A 23,957-nucleotide genomic window follows, 5' to 3' on the forward strand; every position below is an offset into this window, starting at 1 on the left:
TTACTGAAACAAGACCTTATGGAGACAATAAAGGAAACGGCAGAAATGGACATTTTATCTGAAGTAATGAAGGACTATCCATTACAAAAGGCAACTAAAATATGGGACTTATTTTACAAATGGTTAGAGTCATCAGATAGTACTCGAATAACATAGATCAAAATGTGAATTAAAATATGTAAGGCAGAAAATAGCTGAATAGTGAACATTGAATCTGGATATTGCAATACGAATAGAATGGATGTTAGCATATTTTAGTTTCTCCCCCCCAACCCCAATTTTCTTTCCTTTTACCTTTTGTATCCCATACCCCAACCCAAGTTACCCAAATAATAATAATAATAATAATAATAATAATAATAATAATAATAATAATAATAATAATAATAATAATAATAATAATAATAATAATAATAATAATAATAAAAGAGATTAATATCAAAACAACCCCATCGTCCAGGAAACACAGCTCTCTTGCTTCCTCTCCTTCCTCTCTACCTCTCTGATTTAAAAAGGTCTCCCCTTCTGTTTTTTGCCAAGAGGATATAGGCTTGCATATTTCTAGCACACGAGGTCTCCCACCTCCCCAAGCCTGGCCGTTTCACCGCCCATTCCACGAGGGCAGCCGCTACTTCTGCAGCCTTCTCGGTGGATACCCCTCTGGAGGAGATTTGCAGAGCGGCTACTAGGGCCCAAACGTCCACATTTGCGAGAGATGGCAATGTGGACAACTAGGCTCTGGCAGTGTTTGCTCTTGGTGGCCATGTCCTTCCACAAGCGGTCTTAGGAAATTCGGCCACTTCCCTCCCGACAGACCTGGGACTTCCATGGGTGGCCCCCGTCCCTGGATAGTGCTTTCCCACGGCCAAGAATGATGGGACATTGGCTTACCTCCGAGAAGGTCCATGCTGGAGAAATGGAGAAGGAGACAACCAGACCCACCCAACTGGCGACTGGCTTCCTCTCCTCCTCCTTCATCCCCTGGCACCGGCATGCTATTTTCTACTACATTTCCTATCAAGCTTCTTCCTTTCTCTGGCTATGCTGGAAAAAGGAGGTGGGGAGGGGGGCATGTTCAGCATGACTCCTAAGTTCTTCTAAGTTCACTCCTCCTGCCAGGTAGTTACCACACAGGCCAAAGAGGACTGATCACTAGTCAGAGTGGTTTTTATCAGCTCCTGCCCTAAATGGGCCAAAATATTCTTGCCTCCTGTGTCCGGCAAGCTGCTCTTTGGATTGCAGAAAGAGATGACACACGGGCCGCCTTTGAAAACAACCCAGACATTTCCATGACTGTAGTCCAAAACAGGGTGGCAAGATAAGGACTGGAGTTTGCCTGATATCATCATGCTGAGTCAGTGTTCTTATCACCTGTGCCAGGTGTTTCCACATCTGTTTCCGCATTCAGTCTCCTGGCGTTAACCTCTAGAGCCCTAAAAACCCTAGAGGCAAGCAGTCTGCAGGAACATCGCTTCCCTTACGGGCCTCCCCCTGTTTGGAGAGAACTCTGATTCCCCCAGACGGAGGACCAAGGAGGGATCTCTCCAAAGCAACGCAACACACAGCAGGATTCGGCCGAAGAGCAGAGGTGCTCCTATGAAATCCCACGTCCATTCACACACACACACACACACACACACACACACACACACACACACACACACACACACACCCCTTGGCATGCCCATACACACACACACACACACACACACACACACACACACACACACACCCCTTGGCATGCCCATACACACACACACACACACACACACACACACACACACACACACACACACACACACACACACACCTTGGCATGCCCATCATGCTCTTTGTGCCACCAGACAAAGTTGCAAATATTCAAGTGCAATTAAAACCTCAAAGAATTCAAACGTGGCCAAAGTCAAAACACTTGGAAACATCCCAGCTGAAGGACTAACCATCGTTTACCTCGAATAGATGAGAAATAAAAGAAAACCAGCTCACCTCATGAACGTTGTGTCCTCAGCAGGCGGACAGTTCCTGGAAGCCTGCCTGAACCAAGTGGCGTTTCTCTGCCACCAGATACCTGGCAGGGAAAGGGCCCTTTCTGACCACCCTCGCTAGACTGCCTTTAGAAAGGCATTTAGGGTAAGAGACAGGGTCTCCTTTTTATTGGACTTTTTTCTTTTTAAAATTGCATTAGGAATTGGTTGTTCCCCATGTTAGCAGAGCACAAGGCGGGATGGACCCCCCCCCCCCAAAAAAAGGAGACAAGATTTAGCCTGGTCTCACCAGCCCTCCCTCTGGACACGCAGGGTGCAACTGTAACCTGTTGAAAACAGATGGCGGAAAGGGAAGCGACACCAGCCTTACTGTGGTTTAAAAGGGTGCCTAATCTCTTAGGGGACGTGGTGGCGCTGCGGGTTAAACCGCAGAAGCTGCAAGGTTGGAAGAGCTGCCACCATAAGATCGAATCCACGCAACAGAGGGAGCTCCCGCCACTTGTCTCAGCTCCTGCAAACCTAGCAATTCAAAAGCATATAAAAATGAGAGTAGATAAATAGGGAGCACCTCGGTGGGAAGGTCACGGCATTCCGTGTCTAGTCACACTGGTCACGTGACCACAGAAGCTGTCTACAGACAAAACGCTGGCCCTACAGCTTGGAGACGGGGATGAGCACGGCACTCTAGAGTTGGACACGACTGGACTAAAAATGTCAAGGGAAACCTTTACCTAATCTCTCTGACTTTTTAAAGATGCCGTCCCAAGAGATAGGGGCTCCTTCCAGATGAGTGCTTGGATCAGGGCTCGAAGTCAAAACACCTGCGGATGCCATACTTTGATTCAAACAAAATAATGCCGCAGGCAGTCCAAATAGCACACTGTCTACCCGTCTGAATGAGAGTTTGGCCAAAGAGCTATATAGATCACTATCTGGATCTGAATCCAGATACCCTATTGTTGGGAGGATCATTAGACCAATGAATAGGGTCTGGGACGATCGCCCCACGGCACTCATGCCATTCATAGTCATGAGCTGATTTGCATGAGCCTATGAGAGGACCAGAGAGGCAGAGTCAGCAGCTATATGAAGGTTTGGTGGGAGAAGGAGGAGTCAGATAGAGATAGAGAGATAGAGACAGGGATGAGATCCAGATAGGGATAAAGGCTGGTGAGTCAGAGAGAGAGAGAGGGAACAGATACCGAGGGATAAGACTCGTAAAGAAAATACAGGTGGTAATGATATTGCAAGAGAAAAGTATGTACTGAGAGAACTGTTAATGATCTCCTGGTGTACAGTGTTTATCTGAGGAAATTCTGTTATTATTAAATCTGCTTCAATTCAATAAATAAGTTCAGTTTGTATGCATAAGACAGGTGTTCTGACAAACATCATTTATACTGTGGACTGAGCTAATCCACTGGTAGCAGCGAGAGGAAAACACAACATGAGCCTTTGTGAGGGCAAAACACGCAGGTGCCACAAGGGTGAACGTCTCAGGGTCGTTTACCCACTCCCAGTAGGGTTGCAACCCCCCTCCCACCTGAAGGATTGGGTTCACAGTCTGAATATACTCTTACACCCAGCCCTCTCTGTGGAGGTGCAAATATGGTATCTGCTGTGGCCAAGTGTACAGTGGTGCCCTGCATAGTGACAATAATCCGTTCCAGATAAATTGTCGCTATCCGGAAATGTCGCTATACGGGGCAAAAAACCCCATAGGAATGCATTAAACTCACCGCTAAGCGGGAATCCTCTATCCAGCCGCCATTTTCGCCACCTCGGTAAGCGAGGAATCGGCGCGAAAACGCTGTGGGCAGCCATTTTCTTGATGCAGCAGCCATTTTGGAACAGCCGATCAGCTGTTTCCCAAACATCGCTATGCGAAGATCGGTAAGCGTTTCGCTTACCTATCATCGCAATGCAATGTTTTACCTATTAAAACATTGCAATGCAATTGCAAAAACAATTGCAAAATCTGCATCGCTATGCGGATTCGTCGTTAAACAGTGCACTCATTAAGCGAGGCACCACTGTACTTTTTATCAACTCTGGTTGATGGCCTGGCTGTACCCCAGCTCAGAGAAGAAATGCCTCACAACAGTGGTTCATACATTTGCTAGACTATTGTAACACTCCCTACTTAGGACTGCCCTTGAAGTCAGTACAAGAACGTCAGGAGATCCAGAATGCAGCAGTCAGACTGATCACAGGTACCAACAGATATGAATACATATCTCCAGTTTTGACACATCTCCATCGGCTTCTTGTTAGTTTCCATGCTCAATTCAAGGTGCTGGTCATCACCCATAGCAATTTAGAAACTAAACACCTCTCCGAATGTCTCGCCTACAAAACAGCTACTCGTCCCTCTTGCTCTGGGCAGTTCACAATGTTAAAAATAGTGACACGTAAGGAGGCCAAAGGAGTGAATATCAGGAACAGGGCTTTGGGGGTTGTGACCCCATAGCTCTCAAACTAACTGCCAAGAGAAAGTTCAACCCTTCCATCTACATTTTTAAGAAATTAGTTAAAACAGGGGCCGTCCTTCTGGTTTCTTGATGGCTGGTTGCTGGTCTAAATTCTCTGTTGACTCAGAAATGTTTTTTTTAAATTATGCCTGTTTGGCCGAATGAATTGCTAAGTGAGTACTGATTAAAGTCAGCTAAGAATAATGAGACAAAGATCAAGAGGATTTCACACCATATATCGGTATGAAAGCTGAACAGTAAAGAAAGCTGACGTGAAAAAAATTGATTTGTTTGAAATGTGGCTCTGGAGGAGAGATTTACTGGTACTCTTGGACTGCTAGAAAGGCATACAAGAGTAGATCTTTGGTCTAGGTGGGCGGGATAGAAATAAATCAAACAAACAAAGAAACAAGTGGACCCTAGATCAAATCAAGCCTGACCTCTCTCCTGTTGATCCTGAGGCTGTCCTGCTTTGGTCGCATCCTGAGAAGGGTGCATCCTGGAAAAGACCTGGAAAAGGCCATCAGGTTGAGAAAGGTGGAAGGCAGCAGGAAAAGAGGAAGCCCCAATATGAGATGGACTGACCCCCTAAGAGAAACCATGGGTTTCACTCTGCAAGAGTTGAGCAGGGCAGCTGAAGACAAGACATTCCGGAAGCTTCTCATTCCTAGGGTTGCCTTAAGCCGGGGTGATGTGACAACATCTATCAACAACAACAACAACAACAACAACAACAACAACAACAACAACAACAACAACAACAACAACAACAACAACAACAGCTGCATCGCTAAAACCAACCACAAGGCCGGGAGGGGAGCGTTATCCTTCAGCTGAAGAACCAACGGCGTCCTTCCAGGGGAGGCTTCCGCCAAGCAAGGGCCTCATTCACACCCTTGGACCGGAGGCCGAGGCGTTCCTGTCTTCTGTGGGCCGCCCTTCTGAGCGTTTCTCTAAATTCTTATCGAATACCCTGGAGGCCTCTCTCCATGGTGGAGAGGGGAGGAATCCGATCAGATGGCAAGACACGCCGGGTGGAGGTAGAGCGGCCCCTGCCTGAGACGTTGCAGCCTCCTCAACCCTGCTCTCCCTCCAGCCTTTCTCCAGGGCGGCTGGTGGGCTGGCTCAGTGGTGGTTGTTCACCCAGTTGCTTCATCCTCCATCGCGGCCCCTGACCCTTTTCTTCCTTGCCTGATCCACAACGGAACGGCACCAGATCCCTTTGAAGGGAGGCCACCACATCCATGAGCCTGGGAGCAGCACGCCTGGCTCAGGAGGGCGGCCGCTCTCCGAGGGAGGGCCTTGGCTGGAATGCCTGTCAATTAGACATCTCCTTTTCCCGACACATGTACAGTGAGTGACGGATTTTATCTAGTCTGTATGTGGCCCTTATGAAGTGGGGAAATAAGCCTATAGAACCAGGTATATGGTACATGGTCCCACCCCCATTGTCTCGTCATCGGAGGCAACTGACTCACCCAGCCCAATGGTAGTGCCGGCACTGGGCGACTGCTCCCCTATCAAGTGATGGGAAAGACCCTGGGGAGCCCCCTCAGTGGGTCATGTTGGGTGGCAGAGTTGGTGTGAGGAAACTGTGGTTTTAAAAATAACCTTCCTCTTATAACACAACAGGTAAAATAGTTCAGGCAGGAACCTACTGAGCAGATTGAGGTGCAGTCCCCTTCAGCAGACCTCCCCTGATTTGTTAGTTTACTTCAACTCGTACTTATTGTCTCCATCAGTCTTGAAGGGTCTCTGTTAATGAGAAATAAAAAAATGCTTCAATATACTCATAATTCTTCTTATATAAAAACAAACGTATTGAGTAAAATTGTTAACATGTTACACCATTGATCTTAACTGGTTAAACTGCTTCATTATTAATGGATAATGATAATATGATATTTGCATAATGCTTTTTAAATATTGCAATAATTTATTGTTTGGGTTTTAATTTTGTTTCTTTTAAATACTGTAAGCTGCCTGGGATCCTACAGGAGAAAGGTGACATATAAATGCTTTAAATAAATGTCATAAATAACATTAACTGACTGCTTACGTGGCTGACAGAACACGTCCCTCTAACTGTCCACTTCTGACAGAATCCATTGCTGACACAGACAGAACCTTTTTGGCTGGAAAAAGGTGAGGGGAAGAACCTGAGGCAGAGAGGGAGCCATGGGCTGCTCCTGAGCGGACTGACAGCCACCCCAGTCCTGAAAGGTCCCTGCCAGCCAAAAAACTCCTCCAGGGCATCCTAGGGAGCCTGCACTGGGCTGGGCGGAGTGTGTTTGAGGTTTCATGTCAACATCACCACTACTCTTTTCTGCCCTCCGTCCATGCCCTGCTGCCAAGACTGGATGCCAGCCCCCACCCAGCCTGTTTTCTCGCAGTGGATATTCCCAACTGTGCAATCATTTCCTCCTTCGCAGTACTTAGCCTGGCAAGCCTGCATTCCCAGGAACAGGAGGGTGGCGGGTCAGTTATACTTGGTTTCAGGGAGTTACCTTTCGGCAGCTCTGTGCTTGGCACACACGGAAAAGAAACAGAGACTCATTTCACCTCCAATGGGAGATCAAATCACAACAACCCAAAAGGATTAGCAGCTGCAGGAGCTATTTTTGCCATTGTGAATACCAGAATAGTATTCTGGTAATAAATAACAACACAGAGTCTCTGTGTTGTTTCCCTTCATGTAGTGCAGAGCCCCCCTCTCTCTGGGTGGCCTGACAAAGAGCGCGGGATCTTGGCCAACCAGCAGAAGATAATGGTTGTGCAATGGCACCCTCTCACCTATGCCTTCTCCAGAACCGGAGAGGTGCCCTGATGGATCAGAACAATGTCCAACCTTGTCCTCCAGTGTAAACCAAACCAAACCAAACCAAACCAAACCAAACCAAACCAAACCAACCAACCAACCAACCAACCAACCAACCAACCAACCAACCAACCAACCAACCAACCAACCAACCAACCAACCAACCAACCAGCCAGCCAGCCAACCAGCCAGCCAGCCAGCCAACCAGCCAGCCATCCAACCAACCAACCAACCAACCAACCAACCAACCAACCAACCAACCAACCAACCAACCAACCAACCAACCAACCAACCAACCAACCAACCAACCAACCAACCAACCAACCAACCAACCAACCAACCAACCAACCAACCAACCAACTGCCTTTGGCTGAAGGGTGGGCTTTAAATGTAATACACGAGTAGATATAAATAATAAAGTCACCAGGGGAGTAACCCTGCCTCACAGAGTCCCTGTGCTGTTTTCCTTTTGTGTCGTGCAGACCCCCCCTTCCAATGGCCCAACAGGGAGCGCAGAATCTTGGCCAACCAGCAGAAGATAATGGTTGTGCAATGGCACCTATGCCTTCTCCAGAACCAGAGAGGTGCCCTGAAGGATCAGAACAATGTCCAACCTTGACCTCCAGTGTAAGCTTTAACTTGTAAACCACCCGAGTAGACATGGTCTAGAGGGGTGGGGTATAAATAAATAAATAAATAAATAAATAAATAAATAAATAAATAAATAAATAAATAAATAAATAAATAAATAAATAAATGGGGGTGTTTATAAATCCAATCCAATCCAATCCAATCCAATCCAATCCAATCCATCCATCCATCCATCCATCCATCCATCCATCCATCCATCCATCCAACCAACCAACCAACCAACCAACCAACCAACCAACCAACCAACCAACCAACCAACCAACCAACCAACCAACCAACCAACCAACCAACCAACCAACCAACCAACCAACCAACCAACCAACCAACCAGTCCTCCCTCCATGGCCAACCAGACAGCTGTTGTGGGAGAGACTACTGACATGTCGGCCTCCAGATGCTTTTGGGCCACCCCTCCCCTCCCACTGTTCCTCTGCAGCAGCAGCTCCAACTGAAGGGAGGGGTGGCCCAAAACCTTTATTGTTGTTGTGGGCCAACAGCATCTGGAAGGGCAACACATTCCCATCCTTGGCCTTAGGGAAACACACAAGTAGGACAAGAATAGAACAGCAGCACCTTTCTGCCCATCTCTGCATTCCACTGATGTTCACAAGGACGAGTTTTCCATCAATCTGGCTTTACCACCTTCCTAGCTATCTGGGTTGGGGTTGCATCTGGCCTTGGATGGTCATGAATTCCATAGGTTAAGCATGTGCTTAAAATGGTTAAGACATGCTGCTCTTCGTCTTAAAGCAAATTGCTGGTGGAGGGAGGTCATAATATACATGTCACCATCCTTATGAAATCCAATAAAACACAATGTTCTCTCCTTGCCCAAATGTAGGAGGCCTCACCTTTGCATTTTCTCCATTCTGACGCACTGACGGAGCTGTTGGTCCAAAGGCCTGGCAGAGACGTTCAGTCTTCATTGGCGCTCCAAAGCACCACACACCCTTATTCTGATCTAACTTCCATGTGATGGGAGGTGGGAGGGGTTTTTTTGGACTCCAGCATCTCTGGGCCAGGCCAGCTATGGTGGGTGGGGTGTTCCATTGCCTGAGGGCAACTCTACCACTGAGGGGAACCTTGCCCTCATGGAGAGACCCATTATTTATTGCTGTGGCCCATTCAATTGTTATAGGCCTGGCTGCTTAGATTAGCCAGGCTGGGCAAGGGTCAAGGGAGGAGGTGGTGGCTTGACAGCGGTCAAGTGCTCTGTCTCCCGTATCTGATGTCACAAGCTGAAAGATACTACATCTCATTGGGCAAAGTGGAGTGTTGGACGTCTCTGGACTTCATTTGGTGCAGGCACAAGAGCAGGCCTTTTCAGTGGCTGCTCCCTGAGTCTGGATCTGTCTTCCTCGGAAGGCTTCTTTGGCCCTCACCTCTCTATCCTTCCGTTGAGAGGCAAAACCTTTGTCTATGTAAATGAGCAGCAAACCAACCAACCAAACAACCAAACAACCAACCAGCCCACCCGCCCGCCTGAAGGTTCTCCCCTACAGATCTCAAGTCACAGGCAAGATAACCAAGGGTGAAGGCAGTGATTGTTTGCTTGGTTCCTTTTCTGATCCCCTTTTTTCCTTGCCTTGCCTTGGTTTTCTGGGTTGCTTTTGAGTGTTGCTTTTGTTTATATTCCTGTGCACCTTCGCCATCTCTGCTGTAATAGAACAGGGAAGGAGGGAGTGCACTGGCCAGGACCTGATGGGCAGTGTTTCCAGCAGCCGCCCCCATGAAGAAAAAGTACAAAGCAAGGACTTGCGTAAGGCTGAACGCCCGAGAGGCTCATTAAATGGAACAGGTTTTCTCAGCTACAGGGTTAACCCCAGAAAGGGTGTGTGCGCTGGGAGGCTTAAAGGGAGCCGGCAGCCCCACGGGGAAGGTGCTTCCTGCCCTGGGTTCAGATCAGCTGCAGCCGGAGCCACAACGGTTCCTGCACCTCCAAGGAAGAGGACCCGGCAGAGAGTGACGGCGGCCGAGCCAGATGGCAGCGAAGCCTCCTCCGGGAGACGGCCACCGTGCCCTCCTCTGCCAGGGGAAGGAGGACGAGATGGTAAGCCTTCCCCCGGGATGCCCTCTTTCCAAAATGGGAGTCCTTTCCAGGTAACTCTCCGGAGAGGCCACCCTGGCCCCCACGGAGAACGGCTGGGCTCCAGGAGCATCTTGGCTCTTCATCCGAAGCTCCCCAGGTGGCAAGTGTCTGCCAGAACCGGCACATGAGAGGAAGGAGATGATCTTCTCTGAGTCTTGTTTGACAACCTCTTGCTTTCTCCTCGGGCCATTGGAGGAGCTGCCAGGAATCTAATAATAGTGGTGTGTCGTCAAGTCAGTTCTAACTTAGGGCAACTCTTTCCAGGGTTTTCCAGGCAGAGAATAATCAGAAGGAATTCACCCTTCCCATTCCTTCTGGGCCCTCCCTGGGAGGAATGTGCAGTTTGGGATGGCTTTAAGAGGTTGGCAGGAAAGACGGCAGACTCGGTTGGTTCCCCCAGCTTTCTCTGGGAGGGAGAGATGCTGCATTGGGGTGGGGGTGGGGAGCTTCTTGAAGAGAAGTCCTTGCCAGTCATGCTGGAACTAAGACTATCCTTCAGGTGGCGGGGCTTTATCTGTAATAGAGAGAGAGCTGGAGCACAGTGGTCGGTCTCTGGTCCCACTGACTCAGAGAAGATCTTTGGGCTGGCCTCAGTCACCCTCCAAAACCAGGCACAACTGCTTTGGGCAGCTTTGTCTTTGCAAAACATTATTCCGTTATTCCCCCTTCTCTAATACAACCAGAACCCACTGGGCTCCTGGAGTGAAGCTAACAGATAAAAAGAATGGGTTCTTCTCAGGGCAAACAAAGGAGGTGCCGAATTTGGTGGTGGGGGAGGGCCCTCTACTAGAAGGAGTTTGGGCAGATTCAAGGAGGATCAGGTTGCCTGTGGCTGACCGGTCAGGATGGCTGTTTGCCAATTGTCAACACAGAGCCATCCAGGAGGACCAACCGGTGGACCTCAGGCACATCCCGTGTGCAGAGTAGAGCACGCTGCCACCAAGGTCTAAGGAGGGCTCCTGCCGAAACAGCTTTCTGGCTTCTTCACTGGGCGATGCTCTTTCAAATGCCAAATATCTCATGGCTTCTCAAATCATGATGGATACAGAGTGAAAGAAAGATCAAGTTGAGGCCACACTTTGATATTTAAACGTTAGGCTAGCCCTGCCATGGAGAAAAAATAATCTACCTTTTGTTTTCACTTGTTTGACCTTTTTTACCTGTTGCATCGCTCTGGGATGTTAGCTGGGAGCTGAGTTGGATGCTAGCCTGAGTAGGGGAACGACTGGAAAAAGCAAGAGAAGGAGGAAGAGGAAACCCTGGGAAGTTTGTCGTTGCTGGCGCTGTTGTTCTTCAGATTGTTGTCTTTGTGGTGGCTGTAAATGTTAAGTTTGTGGAAAGAGGTTTTAGATACTGAGGAATTGATAGCATCCTTTTTGGAAGGGCTAGTCCTGCATTTAATGGTCTTGGCAGTAGCTCTTTGAGCTATTTCCTCTAACATGTATCCCAGTAAATTAAACACATCTTACACATGGTGAATGTGCATACTAGTAGGCATCCTTCAGTCTCGAGAGACCATGGTAACGTGCTCTGTTTATATTTATCTATTTATGATTAGTGAAAACATATAAAAATAGGGGGAATAAAGGGCTGTGACCTGAGATGGGAAGGAAGGGTGAAACTCAGTGCCATCAACTACTGCTTGGTCTCCAGGACGCAGGCTAAGCTCCTGCCTGTTTTCTTGCGTCCTCTTCTCCCTACCCCACTGGGAGACATGCAATTTAGATACCTTAGGCCAGTTTTCCCCAACCTTGGGTCTCCAGATGTTCTTGGACCAAAACCCCTGGAAGCCTTCACTACTAGCAGTGCTGGCCAGGATTTCTGGGAATTGTAGTCCAAAAACATCTGAAGATCCAAGGTTGGGAGCCACTGGTTTAGGTAAAGGGCTGCTTTACATGGCTCTTTCTCCCTATTTTCTCCCAGAAACAACCTGTAAGGTAGATTTGGCTGATAGAGAGTGGCAGGGATGTAAATGGGGGGGCGGGTCTTACTACTCCAAATCCAGCACTCTAACCCTTCCAAGTTGCTGGCACGCTCTGATCAGCGCTTACGACAGAAAGGATGCCAAGGTGCTGAAAAAGGGTGAGTTAGAAACAATGCAATCAGCAAACTGCTCTGTCTACATAACGAACAAACAGTAACATTAGCTACTTAGCATAATGTGGAAAGTAATCTAGGCAGACCTGGAGAACTGGAATACAGCAACCCTAGCTGGTGACCTATATTCACTTGGACGTTATGTCCCATAGACCAAGATCCAGGTCTATAGAGCCTGTTTCCTGAGCACACTCCTCTACTGCAGTGAGTCCTGGACCCTTTTTGTGCACAGCCGGAGAGGAAGCTGGACACGTTCCATAGGTGTTGTCGCAGATGCATTTTGGTATCACCTGGACAAAATTCCATATAGAGTAGTCCTAGCACGAGCTGGAATTTTTAGCAGGGGACAGATGGTATTTGTCTTCACTGTGGAAGGGATTGTGTCACTCTCGAATTGGCCTTCTCAGCCACACTAGACGCTGTTCCAAGTCCTCTCTTCTGAGCATGCTCCCATCATCTCTTGAGACTGAAGGATGCCTATGTCCCATTAAGCTCTGTGGGACCTGGTTCTGAGTGGGTCTGCATAGGATGACCCCGTTACCCGCAAGGTTCTGTCTGGCATAGCCTCCCTTGGCAGAACTCCTCCTAACACAGACCTCCAAGAGTCCCCCCCCCCCAGGTGTTGGCCACTTGAACAGCCAAGGTGAAGGAAGGCGATAGATGGGAGATATTCTTAGCCTGTCCAAGCATCCCTGTTTTTGTCCATGGGATGCTGCAAATGTGGGCACCAGGCTCTTCCTAGACATTCCCCAGGGAGGGGCCGAACATGTGCAGGTGCATAAGAAGAGGCAAAGGGCCCCCCTAACCCAAGCTTATGTCCCCACAGCAGGATGTGGCTGCCTCAGTTCCCAGGCAAGGTCAAGGTCCCGGCCTCGTGCCACGTTGGATGGTGCTGGGGATAACATGCAGCCACTGCTCTCTAGTAGCCCCGGAGAGCCTCGCCTGGGAGCAGGTCCAACCCCCTTTTAAGGACAGTCACGCAGCTGGCTGCAGTCTACAGTTGGGGCTGGTGTGATTACGGAACTTGTGCTAATGAAGCAAACATTAGCGGGGCTCCTCGGTAGGTGTGGGGAGATTTGGCCAAGCATGTGGGTTTCCAGGGGAAGAGGGACTGGCTGAGGGAAGGAGAAGGGCAGGAGTGGGGCCTCAGAAATACTACAAGTCAGCTGAGCTGAGCAAGAGAAAGTCAGAGGAAGGAGGACGAGAAGGAGGAAAGTCCTTGGGGCAGGGCCAACTGAGGTCCCTTCTCAAAGGCTGGTTGAGCAGGAGGCGCTGGAAGCACTGAACAGGATGACCCATCTTGGAGGGCCTTCCAAGGTTCAGGGGAAAGCAAGACTGAGCAAGGGTTTCTGGGCCACAGGGAGAAAACCACGTTCTTTCCCAGTCAATCCCTGCCATCAGGAAGGTGAGGCTGGTGCAGGAAAGGCATTGACTGTGGTGGAGAGAAAGCAGACCAGGCTGAAGATCCAGGGAAGCTGCCATGTAGGACAGGGGGTTCAGGAGACCCCCAGGAACCCGCTACACCACAGCGGTCAGGTATTTCTCTGGTTTGCTACCCCTCTGAACAAGAAACCTGGAGGTATAGGCGCTTGACCCTGGTCTTCTTCACAGGAGATATTCGGCTACAGAACTCAGGGCTTCTGGAAGGCGCTGTGCCTGGCTGGGTACGTCCTCTCCTGTGGAGCCCTCTGGCTGGTGTTCTACTGGAAGCCCGAGTGGGGCGTCTGGGCGACCTGCCGGCCGTGTGACCTGGAGGAAGCCAACACCGTCCTGCTACGAACAACGGTAGGTGGCTTGCATTTTCCCCGTCCTCTCCTCTGTGCTGGAAGGCAGGAAGTCCCCCCTCTTGCCTGAGCAGGTGTCTGTGCTCCCCTTCCTTAGGATGAATTTCAGAAATGCACCAAGAAGAAGGTGATCCTGCTCGACCTGTCGAAGGTCCTGGAGAGTGAAAAGCTGGACCACCTCTTCAGTGCCGACCACGAATCCGTCATCACCAGAGCCATCAGGAAGCCTGACTTGAAAGTAAGCCTTCTCTGGCCCTCAAGATGTGAAGAAGGAGAACATCCAGAGGGGCCTCCAAGCTTTTTCTCCTTTGCTTCCTTTTGGGAGAAGAGTAGACCAGGTCCTGAATCCTCCTGAGGGTGGAGGCGGGCCAAATGGAGCGGGTGGCACCTCTGGAAATGTCCAGGCTTCTCCTTCCCCCCCCCCAAGATTTTTATTTTTTTTAACATAAGAGGTGACAAAAGGGAAAAGCGGACTTGGAATTTATGAGGAAGAAGAAAGACAATAACATACTAACAACCATTCTATACTTATCGCCATATCAAAGTTTTAAGTTATTCTGTTTACTCTTTTCTGCCTTCTAGATTAAGTTCTCATTTCAATCTATGCTATTTACACGCTGCCTGTTAATTTAGTCCATTTGTTGAATACGTCCCATCTTTCTGTTGCCTTTTGTAGGGGGTAGTCCTTCATGACTTCTGATAAAATGTCCATTTCGGCTATTTCCCGTATTTTTTCAATAAGATCTTCTTGTTTCGGTACCGTCGGACTTTTCCAATTTTTAGCATTTAAAATTCTAGCTGCCATAACAATATACACAACTATATGTTGCTTTGACTTATCCGTATTGTCAGGTATCATACTCAATAAAAACAATTCTGGGGTTAATGGCACATTGCAGAGCAATATTTATTGTAACATAACATGTACTCTTTTCCAGTATTTTTTCGCTATTCCACATGACCACCACATATGATAATAACTTCCCACGTGTGTTTCACATTTCCAACACTTATTTGGTACATCTGTATACATCTTTGACAGTTTTTCTGGGGTCATGTGCCACCTATAAAACATTTTATATATGTTCTCTTTAAGGTTAACCAATCTTGTAAGTTTTATGTTACTTTGCCATATTTTCAGCCATTGATCAATACAGGCTTCTCCTAATCCCACCTTTGTCTTGTCCATGTGCCACTCCTGTAGGTGAGGTACATCCAGGCACAGAAAATCCGCTACGTCTGGGACATCCTTGGGAAAGAGTTTGTCAGAGTCGGGTGAGTGTCTCGTCTATGATCAGGAGACTCTGAAGGACCCAAGATTCCCCCTTCTGGGACGTTTGTCCACTTTTCTGCTTTGCCTCCTTTCTAGGTCACTTGAGGACAGCAACACCTGTTCGGACATTCACCGCAAATTCGGAGATGGGCTGACGAAGAAAGAGAAGGACCTCAGGTAGGGTCCGTAGGGGAGAGCAGACCCTACTGGTCAGTGCCTGAGACGAGGGAGGTCCCCGCAGGGTCTCTCTCCTTTCTTCCCCTTCCCTTTTCAACCTTCCTTCACTTCTCTGGAATTCTGGAAGTGGGCAAGATTGTGGGATCCCCCATTCAAGTCTGTCCCTAGAAACAAACTTAACAGGAAAATCTGGTGTCTGTAAGAATCTCTGGCATGATGTTGGCTCTCAAGACTATTTTTCCATTTCCCCAGCTTTGATTACTGACTATGACTGAGAGCGTGACTAAATGAGGAAATAGGTCACAATTAGAACTGCTTATGGAGCAAGTCTGTGTGATCTAGTATTTCCCGGTGATCACACAATGCAATGGGGGAATACATACTTCAGCCTGAGCTCCATCCTTGCTCAAGCTGGGTTTGTTTTGGTCTAGCTGTAGGGCTTTTTATTTTTGAGGGCTGGGCTGGGGCGATTCTCCTGCAGACAAAAGGGTCTGTTTAAAGGAGATTGCGCCCATTAAAGTGAACCTTTCCAGTGGGACCAGACGGACACCTTTCCCGCCATCTGATCATACTGGGAGACACTGGGAAAGTGAAAGTGTGTCCCCTTGGAGAGTTTTCAAGGGGAAAGTCACAAACTGGCCCAAATCCTTATTAATTGAGAATGAATGTTTACCCTTTTTTTGAGCTGGCTTTATGATCTACTTAGATAACACAATCCAATTGGTTATAACTTTGTCACACTTATCAGTATATCAGACAAATTAAAAAAAACAAGAGAAAAAATATTGTGACACCTTAAAGACAATGTTTTGGTGGGCTCTTCTAGAGCCTAAGGGAAGAAGTGGGAAGACGCTCTCCCTCCACTGTCCCCGCGCAGACAGATGGCCACCGGAGGAAATCCAAGTTATAGGTAAGCAAGCTGTCCTTTTCACCTGTTTTTCTTTTTCTTTTTTTTTCCAGGAGGCTGGTGTGTGGGCCAAACACAATTGAAATAGAAATCCGCCCCGTCTGGAATCTGCTTTTTAAAGAGGTAACCAAGTGGTTTCCTAGAAACCCCCTGATTCCCCCCCCCCCCCCGGGGACTTTCAACAACTTCCGACAGGCTCCTCTAGCTTGGCAGGCTTTGAGAGAGCAGCAAAAGGGCTTTTGCAACAAGGTGGAGCTTGGCTGCCTTTTAACAGACGGTGCAGATGCCTTTAGGTCAGAATCCCCACCAATGGAGTCCTGCCCCACCTGCCTGGCGACAACCCCCAGAGCCAGCCAGGATCAACAGGTTGGCAGATGGATGGGCATTGCAGCCCAGGGCATCTGGAGGGCACCGGCTCAAGGGAGTCTCTTCTCTCACCTGGGACGACGGGAGCCTTTGGGAGGAGGCAGGTTATCATAACTGGTTTGCCTTTTTAAGCAGCCCTCTTCCCATACGTGCTGCTTCACAGAATAAATGCCCAGAAGCAGGCCCAGCCACCAAGGCAGTCGAGGGAGAGAGGAGTGGCGTGAGCAGCAGCAGCACGGAGAGGGCTGTGAATGGAATTCCTTGGGTTACTGGAGCAAAATGCATTTAAAAAAATATAATGCCGATCTTAAATTCTTCAGCTGCCACTATTGCACATACTGTTTTGTTGAATCAGCAAAAGACGGGTGGCTGCCTCCAGATGGGACCCTCTTTCTTGCGTTTTCTTGAAGTGTGGCATGGGCCTTGTCGAATCTCACTGAAGCACTCTTAGGTTTCTTTTATTTCAGCAGGGAAGAAGGTGGGGTCAGTCAGGGCAAAACCGAGGGCTCTCCTAGCAGCCACACCACTTTCCTTTCCCTAAGTTTGTGACTGTCCGCTGACGGTCGCCGTCTCTCTCTCTCTCTCTCTCTCTGCCTGGGACCCAAGGGGAAAGATTCAAGTAAGATGCAACCTAGCCAAATCCAGATGTCCTGAAAGAGATCTGGCGCCAGGGTGTCCTGAGGCTGCCGAGGGGGCCCAGCTCCCTTCTTCCTGGCTCCACAGTTCGAGGAGAGGTCCAGGGAGAGGCCACAGACCCATGGAGGCCTGGAGGCTTGGCCTGCGGAAGCTGACCCACTTCGGGGGGAGGCTTTCTGCCTCTGAGCTGGGGAGCCCTAGCGAGTCAGAGGCGTGAGAAGTGAGGAGCGTGCGATGGACCTGTGCCTCTGACGTGTCGCAACCTTCATTTGGCAGAGAGAGGACAGCTGGGTCATCTTAGGGCACAGCGCACACACAGAGTGAGTCAGGATCCGTCCAGACGGTTCCTGGACCTCAATCCAGAAGTAGCCTGGTGCATTGAATGGGTGCTGCCTGGCCCTGTGCTCTCTCGGCAGGTTCTGAACCCTTTTTACCTGTTCCAAGCCTTCACCTTGACTCTCTGGCTGTCCCAGGGATACTACGAGTATGCCAGTGCGATCTTAATCCTGACCGTCATCTCCATTGTGGTCACCATCTATGACCTTCGACAGGTGAGTCTCCCTCTTGGACGGGATTTGCCCCCCCCCCCCGCTCTTCCTCTGCAATGCCCAGAGAAGAGACTGCCCTGGCCCTCAATCTGCCCCCCCCCAACACCTCTTGTGCTGAGATGGAATTCAGCACCACCGCGTGTGAGAAGGTGCCGATGGTCCAGCCTCTCAGGGGGTAACAGATTGTGGCCCGTAGGGTGTGAGGGGGCTCTTTATCGCACAAGGTTCCACGTTGTCCTTTCCTTAATTCTTAGATGGCTCCTGGGTCTGTGGAAAGGGCCTCCTCTGGGGACGCCAAAGGCTAAGCCTCCCCCCCACACACACACACTTTCTCTCTGACAGGATGGGGGCGGAAACTCCTGGCCATGGCCACCTTGTTCTTCAACCCGCTCTTCTCCTGCTCCAAAGAGCTTGGAAAGGTGCTGCCAGCCAGCATTCCTTTCCAGCCGCACCGCAAACGCATGAACGTGGCACCCTTTGTGTGGTGTGTTGTTTGGGGGAGGAGAAGAGATTCCTCAAATTATGGCCGGGAAGAATGCCAGTGCTTGAGGCGTCTCTGGGGGTGTCTCTGCAGCTGGCTGAGCCGGCTGGGTTCCTGAGAGAGCCAGCTGGGTCACCTTAGGGCACAGCACACACACAGAGCGAGTCAGGATCCGTCCAGACGGCTCCTGGCCCTTTGCAGGTAAGTGGCGAAGCCTGCTCACAATCTTCTGTGCCTGACACTTTCCAAGAAAATGGCTGAGCTTCAACAAAGAAGCAAGAATTCAAGAAAGGGAGGGAAGAACCCATAGCAGCTGAGAAGCCGGGCATTTGCGCGCATTTGCGCTCTGTGTACAGGAAGCTCTGAGTTCATTCTCCACCTGCCCCCTCCACTTCAGAAATGATGAAGGCATGGGCGAGGTCTTCCTGAGATCCTGAGCACTGTCCATCTGAGCTGGCCATGCTGGGCTAAATGTGTGAATGGCTGGAGGTCTTCAATTCAGCCCCTAACACCAGACTCAGAAGTTTTGGCCAACAATCCGTGATGAAACGCCCTGGAACACAGAGCAACGTCTAACTTAAGAAAATAAGGCTGAACTAAAAAGGCCAAGGATGATCCGGGCCTCTGAGGAAGGGGTGAGAGCCCCAGACAGCGCTCCTCACTTCTGACCCAGGACCAGAGATGAAAACGAGCCCAGCCTGCTCGTAACCTCGGCTTTCATCTCCAGGAGGATAACTGCGTCATAATTTCCACCATGGTATTGGGGGGGGGGGGTAGGCCACCCAAGAGGGCCTGGCGCCAGGTTGAGCGGTTTATTAAGTAGGTTAAGGTGTGCTGTCAAGCGGATCTGTGTGGATGGTGAGGCTTTTATCTCCGGCCACCGGTGTAGCCTTGGGCAAGACGGCGGGTCTCTGGGCTCCAGCGGAAGGAGGGACGGATAGACCATCCCTGAGTTCTGTGGCTAGAAACGCTTAGCAGCTGGAACTGGCATGCGGCTGCAGCGGCAACGGTGGTGGTTGTTGTTCATCTTTACCTGGCAATGAAGTAACATACCTTGGGAACAATCGAGGAGGGACGGGCACACCTTTCCCCGTGTCTGTGGTGCTTCTTGGCCAAGAGTTGCCACAAAACCAGTTGTGCTGATTTTCTCCTGCCTGCTTCCACCCGGGAATCCTAAATTTCATTTCCTTGTGTTAAGTAATTTAGGCATGGGGGGGAGAGAGAAGGAGGGAGGGAGAGAGATTAACTGCTCCTTAGGTTTGCCAGGGGACCAGATCCCAAGTGGTGGTGGACTCTGAATTTCTCTGTCCGGCCTCCGTCCTGCCCTGAGGCTGAGAGGACCGTCCAGCCCACCCCCCCAATGCCCATTCAAGCCTATTCTCCTCCTCTTTCCTGCAGCAATCCGTCAAACTGCACAACCTGGTGGAGGAGCACAACAGGGTCGAGGTCACAGCCTGGTCTAAGTACGAAGGTAGGTGGCGGGACCCTGGCTGGGGACGGAGAAGGGGGCTTCTGGGTTTTCCCCTCCACACCAGCCTCTTCTCGTCCAAGCATCTCTCAACACAGGTGGGGGGGAACTGCAGACACCCACAAAAAAGGGTCTCCCAACGGCTGTTCCTCCACTTTTAGACCACCTCCCAGGGGAGGTCAGCCAAGAAGCCCCCCAAAAGGCCCCCGTGACTCATTTCTAAGGTGTCCCCCTCCTGCACCCGTCGTCCTTTTCTCTCTCTCTCTAGGTGCCCAGAAGATGGAGTCCTGCCACTTAGTCCCCGGGGACATCCTTCTCCTGGAAGGGCAGAAGTTTTCTCTGCCCTGCGACGCCATCCTGCTGGAGGGAGGCTGCGTGGTCAACGAGGGGATGCTGACAGGTACGGAGGCCCCCCCTTGCCCCCTTGCCCCCTCCCACCTGTCCAGCTTGGACCTTCTTTTCCCTGGCCAACTGCTTCCCCTGCCATGGGCCAAGGTCGCCTCTGGCTCAGAGAAAGAAGACCTGGCCAAGCCACAGGGTCTGATCCTGATCAGCTGCGGAAAGGACCGGGGCGGTTCCTGATGGGGGTCGCTGGTCCGGTTGCCAATGAGGCTGAGTTGCCCTGAGCCTGGTGTGATCCGTGCGGCCCTTGCAGGCGAAAGTGTCCCGGTGACCAAGACCTCCTTGCCCCACGCTGACCAGACCCTGCCCTGGAAGAAGCACAGCACGGAGGATTACCGGCGCCACGTCCTCTTCTGCGGCACGGAGATCATCCAGACCAGGAGGGCCAGCAAAGGACCAGCCATAGCGGTTGTGCTGCAGACGGGTGAGTTGAACGGATCCGTGGCTTGGCTCCTTTTCACCGTGAGGCCAGGAGCTCCTTCATACATGAAAAAGGGGGGCATCAGGAAGACCGGGAAGTTGCCGTTGTAGGTGGAAGCGTGAGGCGGAGCCCAGAAGGACAGGGCTGCAGAACTGGCTGGGCTCCCTCAGGGTCATTGAATCCCATGCCCTGGCAATGCAAAGCTTCCCAGTCTTGGGTGCCCAGATGTTCTTGATCCAAAACTCCCACAAGCCTTCACCACCACCAGTGCTGGCCAGCATTTCTGGAAGCTGCAATTCAAGAACATCTGGGGAACCCAGGTTGGGAAGCACTGGCTCAGTGTGAGGAGCGGTTGGCCACCAAGGAATGGGAGACACCAGTTTGGACAAGAGGCATTAATGGGAGGTTTCCATCTGCCGTGGGTCCCAGTTTGGGATGGATCAGGCGATCCCTTTGCCATAGGTCTTATTGGATCCAGCAGAGGATAAAATGAGCAACTAGGAGCAGAGCAGCCTGCGATTTGCCTCCACGTCTCCCTCTTTCTCCTCCTCCTCCTGCAAATATAATAAAGAAGTTGATGTGATATACAGCTGGGCCTTGTCCTTTGTTTAAGAAGGAGCCATGCCAGTAATATAGGGTGTCTTCTGCTGGTGCCCACGAGGTCAGAGTCCCTTTGCGGTGCGAGGCAATCCCAGGCCAGGAGGGGATCCTGCTGCCTTCTGGGGGTTTTCTCCTCTGCCACCCGCATGCAGGCCAGCTCTATTCACCGACCCCACTCAACGTTTTTGCTGCAGGTTTCAACACCGCCAAGGGAGACCTGGTGAGGTCCATCCTCTACCCAAAACCACTGAACTTCAAGCTCCACAGAGAGGCCTTCAAATTCATTATGTTCCTGGTCGTGATTGGCATTGTGGGGCTGGTATATGCAGCCTGTGTCTACACAAAGCACAAGGTACGTTTTGGCAACACAGCTGTGAAGTGAATACAACCCACAAAATATATTAACCGATTGCCATTAGTTCTAAGCAAGTGAAACGCGTATGCTTTGAGTCCTCACCTAGTTGGCTTTTTGGCATTCCTGAGCCACCACCACCCCCTTCAGAGTTCAGCTGAAACGGATTTTAATTGCTTCTAGATCTTAGAAGATGAGGTCTCTCTTTCTGATAGCCCACTGTGCTCATTGGAAGTAAAACTGTAAAGTCATGTATCAAGCTAACATAGTGCAGACCCCTTCATGCATAGTAAAAAGCCTCTCAAGGAATAGAAAAGAGTTTTTGGCCTTAAGTAGATAGAGGAGTGAATATCATGCCAGCCAAAGGTATAGGACAGCTGGTCATCCTTTGTGTTCTGCGTCCCCTGATTTTTGGGCACCTACAATTGCATCTGTGATTTCTAAGTTCAAAATACTGTAAATCATTCCACTCCAAGAAACTCTCTGGTTTCTTTGTCCTCTGCTCAGTTGCCTGAGAGCCGTTAACTTTTCGGAGTTGACAATGACCCTGCCAAGGGGCCAGAAGGGTGCCGTGTCTGAGCACTGCCAACAGTCTAGGAAGCTGAGTGGGTGGGGGCATGGGATTCACCCTCATGCCGGAACGGAGTGCCTTGCTTTCATTCTGCCTGGGCTGAAGGCATTGATCTGAATAGTTTGGCAGGATACCTACCTGCTGTGATCTTTTGGGGAGACACTGATCTATGGGGGCCTGAGCTGAGTGACAGCAGGGTAGCAATGCTTCCTCGCCGTAGATGAGGACTCTGTGGCCTTGTGGTGGGTTGGAAACCAGAGTGCGAACCCGTCCCTTATCCCTGCTTTGCAGAAGAAACTTGCACCCCTTTGTTGTTGCTTTGGTTCTCCCTCTGCCGTGTCCTCCAGTCCTCCCTGGAGTCTCCCTCCGCCCTGACTCTCCGTGGCAGGCTCCATCCGGTGTCCTTCTGCCACATCTGGGGATGAGTCACCATCTCTCCCCCTCCTTCAGACTTCACACTTACGCTCCGTGTTGTGTTGGGTTTTTCCATTTTCCAGCAACCGGTGTCCGACACCGTGATTATGGCCATCCTCCTGCTGACGTGTGCTGTGCCCCCAGCGCTCCCGGTCGCCTTGACCACCGGCATCGTTTACGCCCAGAGGAGGCTGAAGAAGAAGAAGATCTTCTGCATCAGCCCCCAGAGGATCAACATCTGCGGGCAGATCAACCTGGTGTGCTTTGACAAGGTGCGGCCCAAGGAGGACATCTTTGGGGGGGGTGGCGGGTTGGAGCCCTCATGGAGCAGAGAGGGAGAGAGGTTTTGAAGACCTCTATGGTCTCCAGGATGACTCCGTTTGCTAAGGGCTGAGCTGTCAGGGGTTCAGCTTCCATGGACTGTGGGGGTAAAAAGCTTTGCACCCCACAGCGTATCCCATTTTGCCCTGCCTTCCAGGCTCCCACCCTCTGCCCCTCCCCACTCTTGGCTGGTGGCCCCTCCCTGACAGAAGGTCCCGGGCTTGACCCCTTCCACTGAGACCGAGGGGAGGATCCTGGCCGCTCTCTGTTGCACTGACGTCCTCTCCCTCTTTCCTCGAACGCAGACTGGCACCCTGACCGAGGACGGGCTCAATCTCTGGGGCGTCATCCCTTGCCAGAAGAGGAGGTAAGGCGTCTCTCTTGGCCACCCCCCTGGCCTGGGTTCAGGGAATCTCATGATTTCCTTAATTTCCAGAGATCAGGACAGTGTGCAAAGGAGAAGCAGTTCTTCCTAGTTGGGCCCTAGAGATGGGCGCGCTGGTTTGGCATTATGCCCTAAAGGGTGCTGAGGCACAGTGTGGGTTGCTTGTTTTACTCATGGACATCATCCGCAGTGTCGCTTTCAGTTTGTGGCCAGAAGGGCTTCCCTCTCTGGTTCTTCTTGGCCTGCCCTGGTTTTGTCCAGGGCAGGGGCAGCTCTAGGGAGCCCATGGCCCATGGAGAAAGTGTTTGCGTGGCATCTTGGTGGCCACGTTTTTGAGGAACGGCGGTGGTGGAAGGAAGGAGGCTGTCGAGGTGTCTGGTGGCCATTTACCCACTGATCTCAGACCGAGCTGCGAATGGAGACCTCCCCAAGTCCCCGACGTCCTTCCCAAGAGGGGCGGCTGAAGGCTAATTCTCACTTTTTGGGCCAGTTTCCAGGACGTCCACTCCTTCTCCTCCGGCTCCCCTTTGCCCTGGGGCCCCCTGTGCCGAGCCATGGCCACCTGCCACTCCCTGTTGCTCTTGGACGGGAGGATCCAGGGAGACCCGCTGGACCTGGAGATGTTTCAGGGCACCGACTGGGTGAGCAGCATCTCCTCTGCCTATTTATTCCTGCTGTGCTATTTCTTTTTAAAAAATCGGTTTTGAATGGCCTCTGCCCTTATCCCTCGAGGGTTATGCT

At 50.6% G+C, this 23,957-nt stretch overlaps 1 protein-coding gene across 1 annotated transcript in view; it reads left to right on the forward strand.

The window, feature by feature from the left end:
• Positions 1-9,905: 9,905 nt before the first annotated feature.
• Positions 9,906-23,957, forward strand: part of ATP13A5 (ATPase 13A5) — a 33,261-nt gene continuing 19,209 nt past the window's right edge. The window contains exons 1-14 of the mRNA XM_072993284.2: positions 9,906-9,974; positions 13,722-13,895; positions 13,992-14,132; positions 15,099-15,169; positions 15,264-15,344; positions 16,305-16,374; positions 17,670-17,804; positions 19,681-19,753; positions 20,019-20,150; positions 20,406-20,576; positions 21,368-21,525; positions 22,594-22,782; positions 23,137-23,198; positions 23,707-23,857. Coding sequence (XP_072849385.2) covers positions 9,906-9,974; positions 13,722-13,895; positions 13,992-14,132; positions 15,099-15,169; positions 15,264-15,344; positions 16,305-16,374; positions 17,670-17,804; positions 19,681-19,753; positions 20,019-20,150; positions 20,406-20,576; positions 21,368-21,525; positions 22,594-22,782; positions 23,137-23,198; positions 23,707-23,857 — 1,677 coding nt within the window. The remainder of the gene's footprint in view (positions 9,975-13,721; positions 13,896-13,991; positions 14,133-15,098; positions 15,170-15,263; positions 15,345-16,304; positions 16,375-17,669; positions 17,805-19,680; positions 19,754-20,018; positions 20,151-20,405; positions 20,577-21,367; positions 21,526-22,593; positions 22,783-23,136; positions 23,199-23,706; positions 23,858-23,957) is intronic.

The sequence above is a fragment of the Pogona vitticeps genome, chromosome 3, assembly GCF_051106095.1.
Source record: "Pogona vitticeps strain Pit_001003342236 chromosome 3, PviZW2.1, whole genome shotgun sequence".
Lineage (NCBI taxonomy): Eukaryota > Metazoa > Chordata > Lepidosauria > Squamata > Agamidae > Pogona > Pogona vitticeps.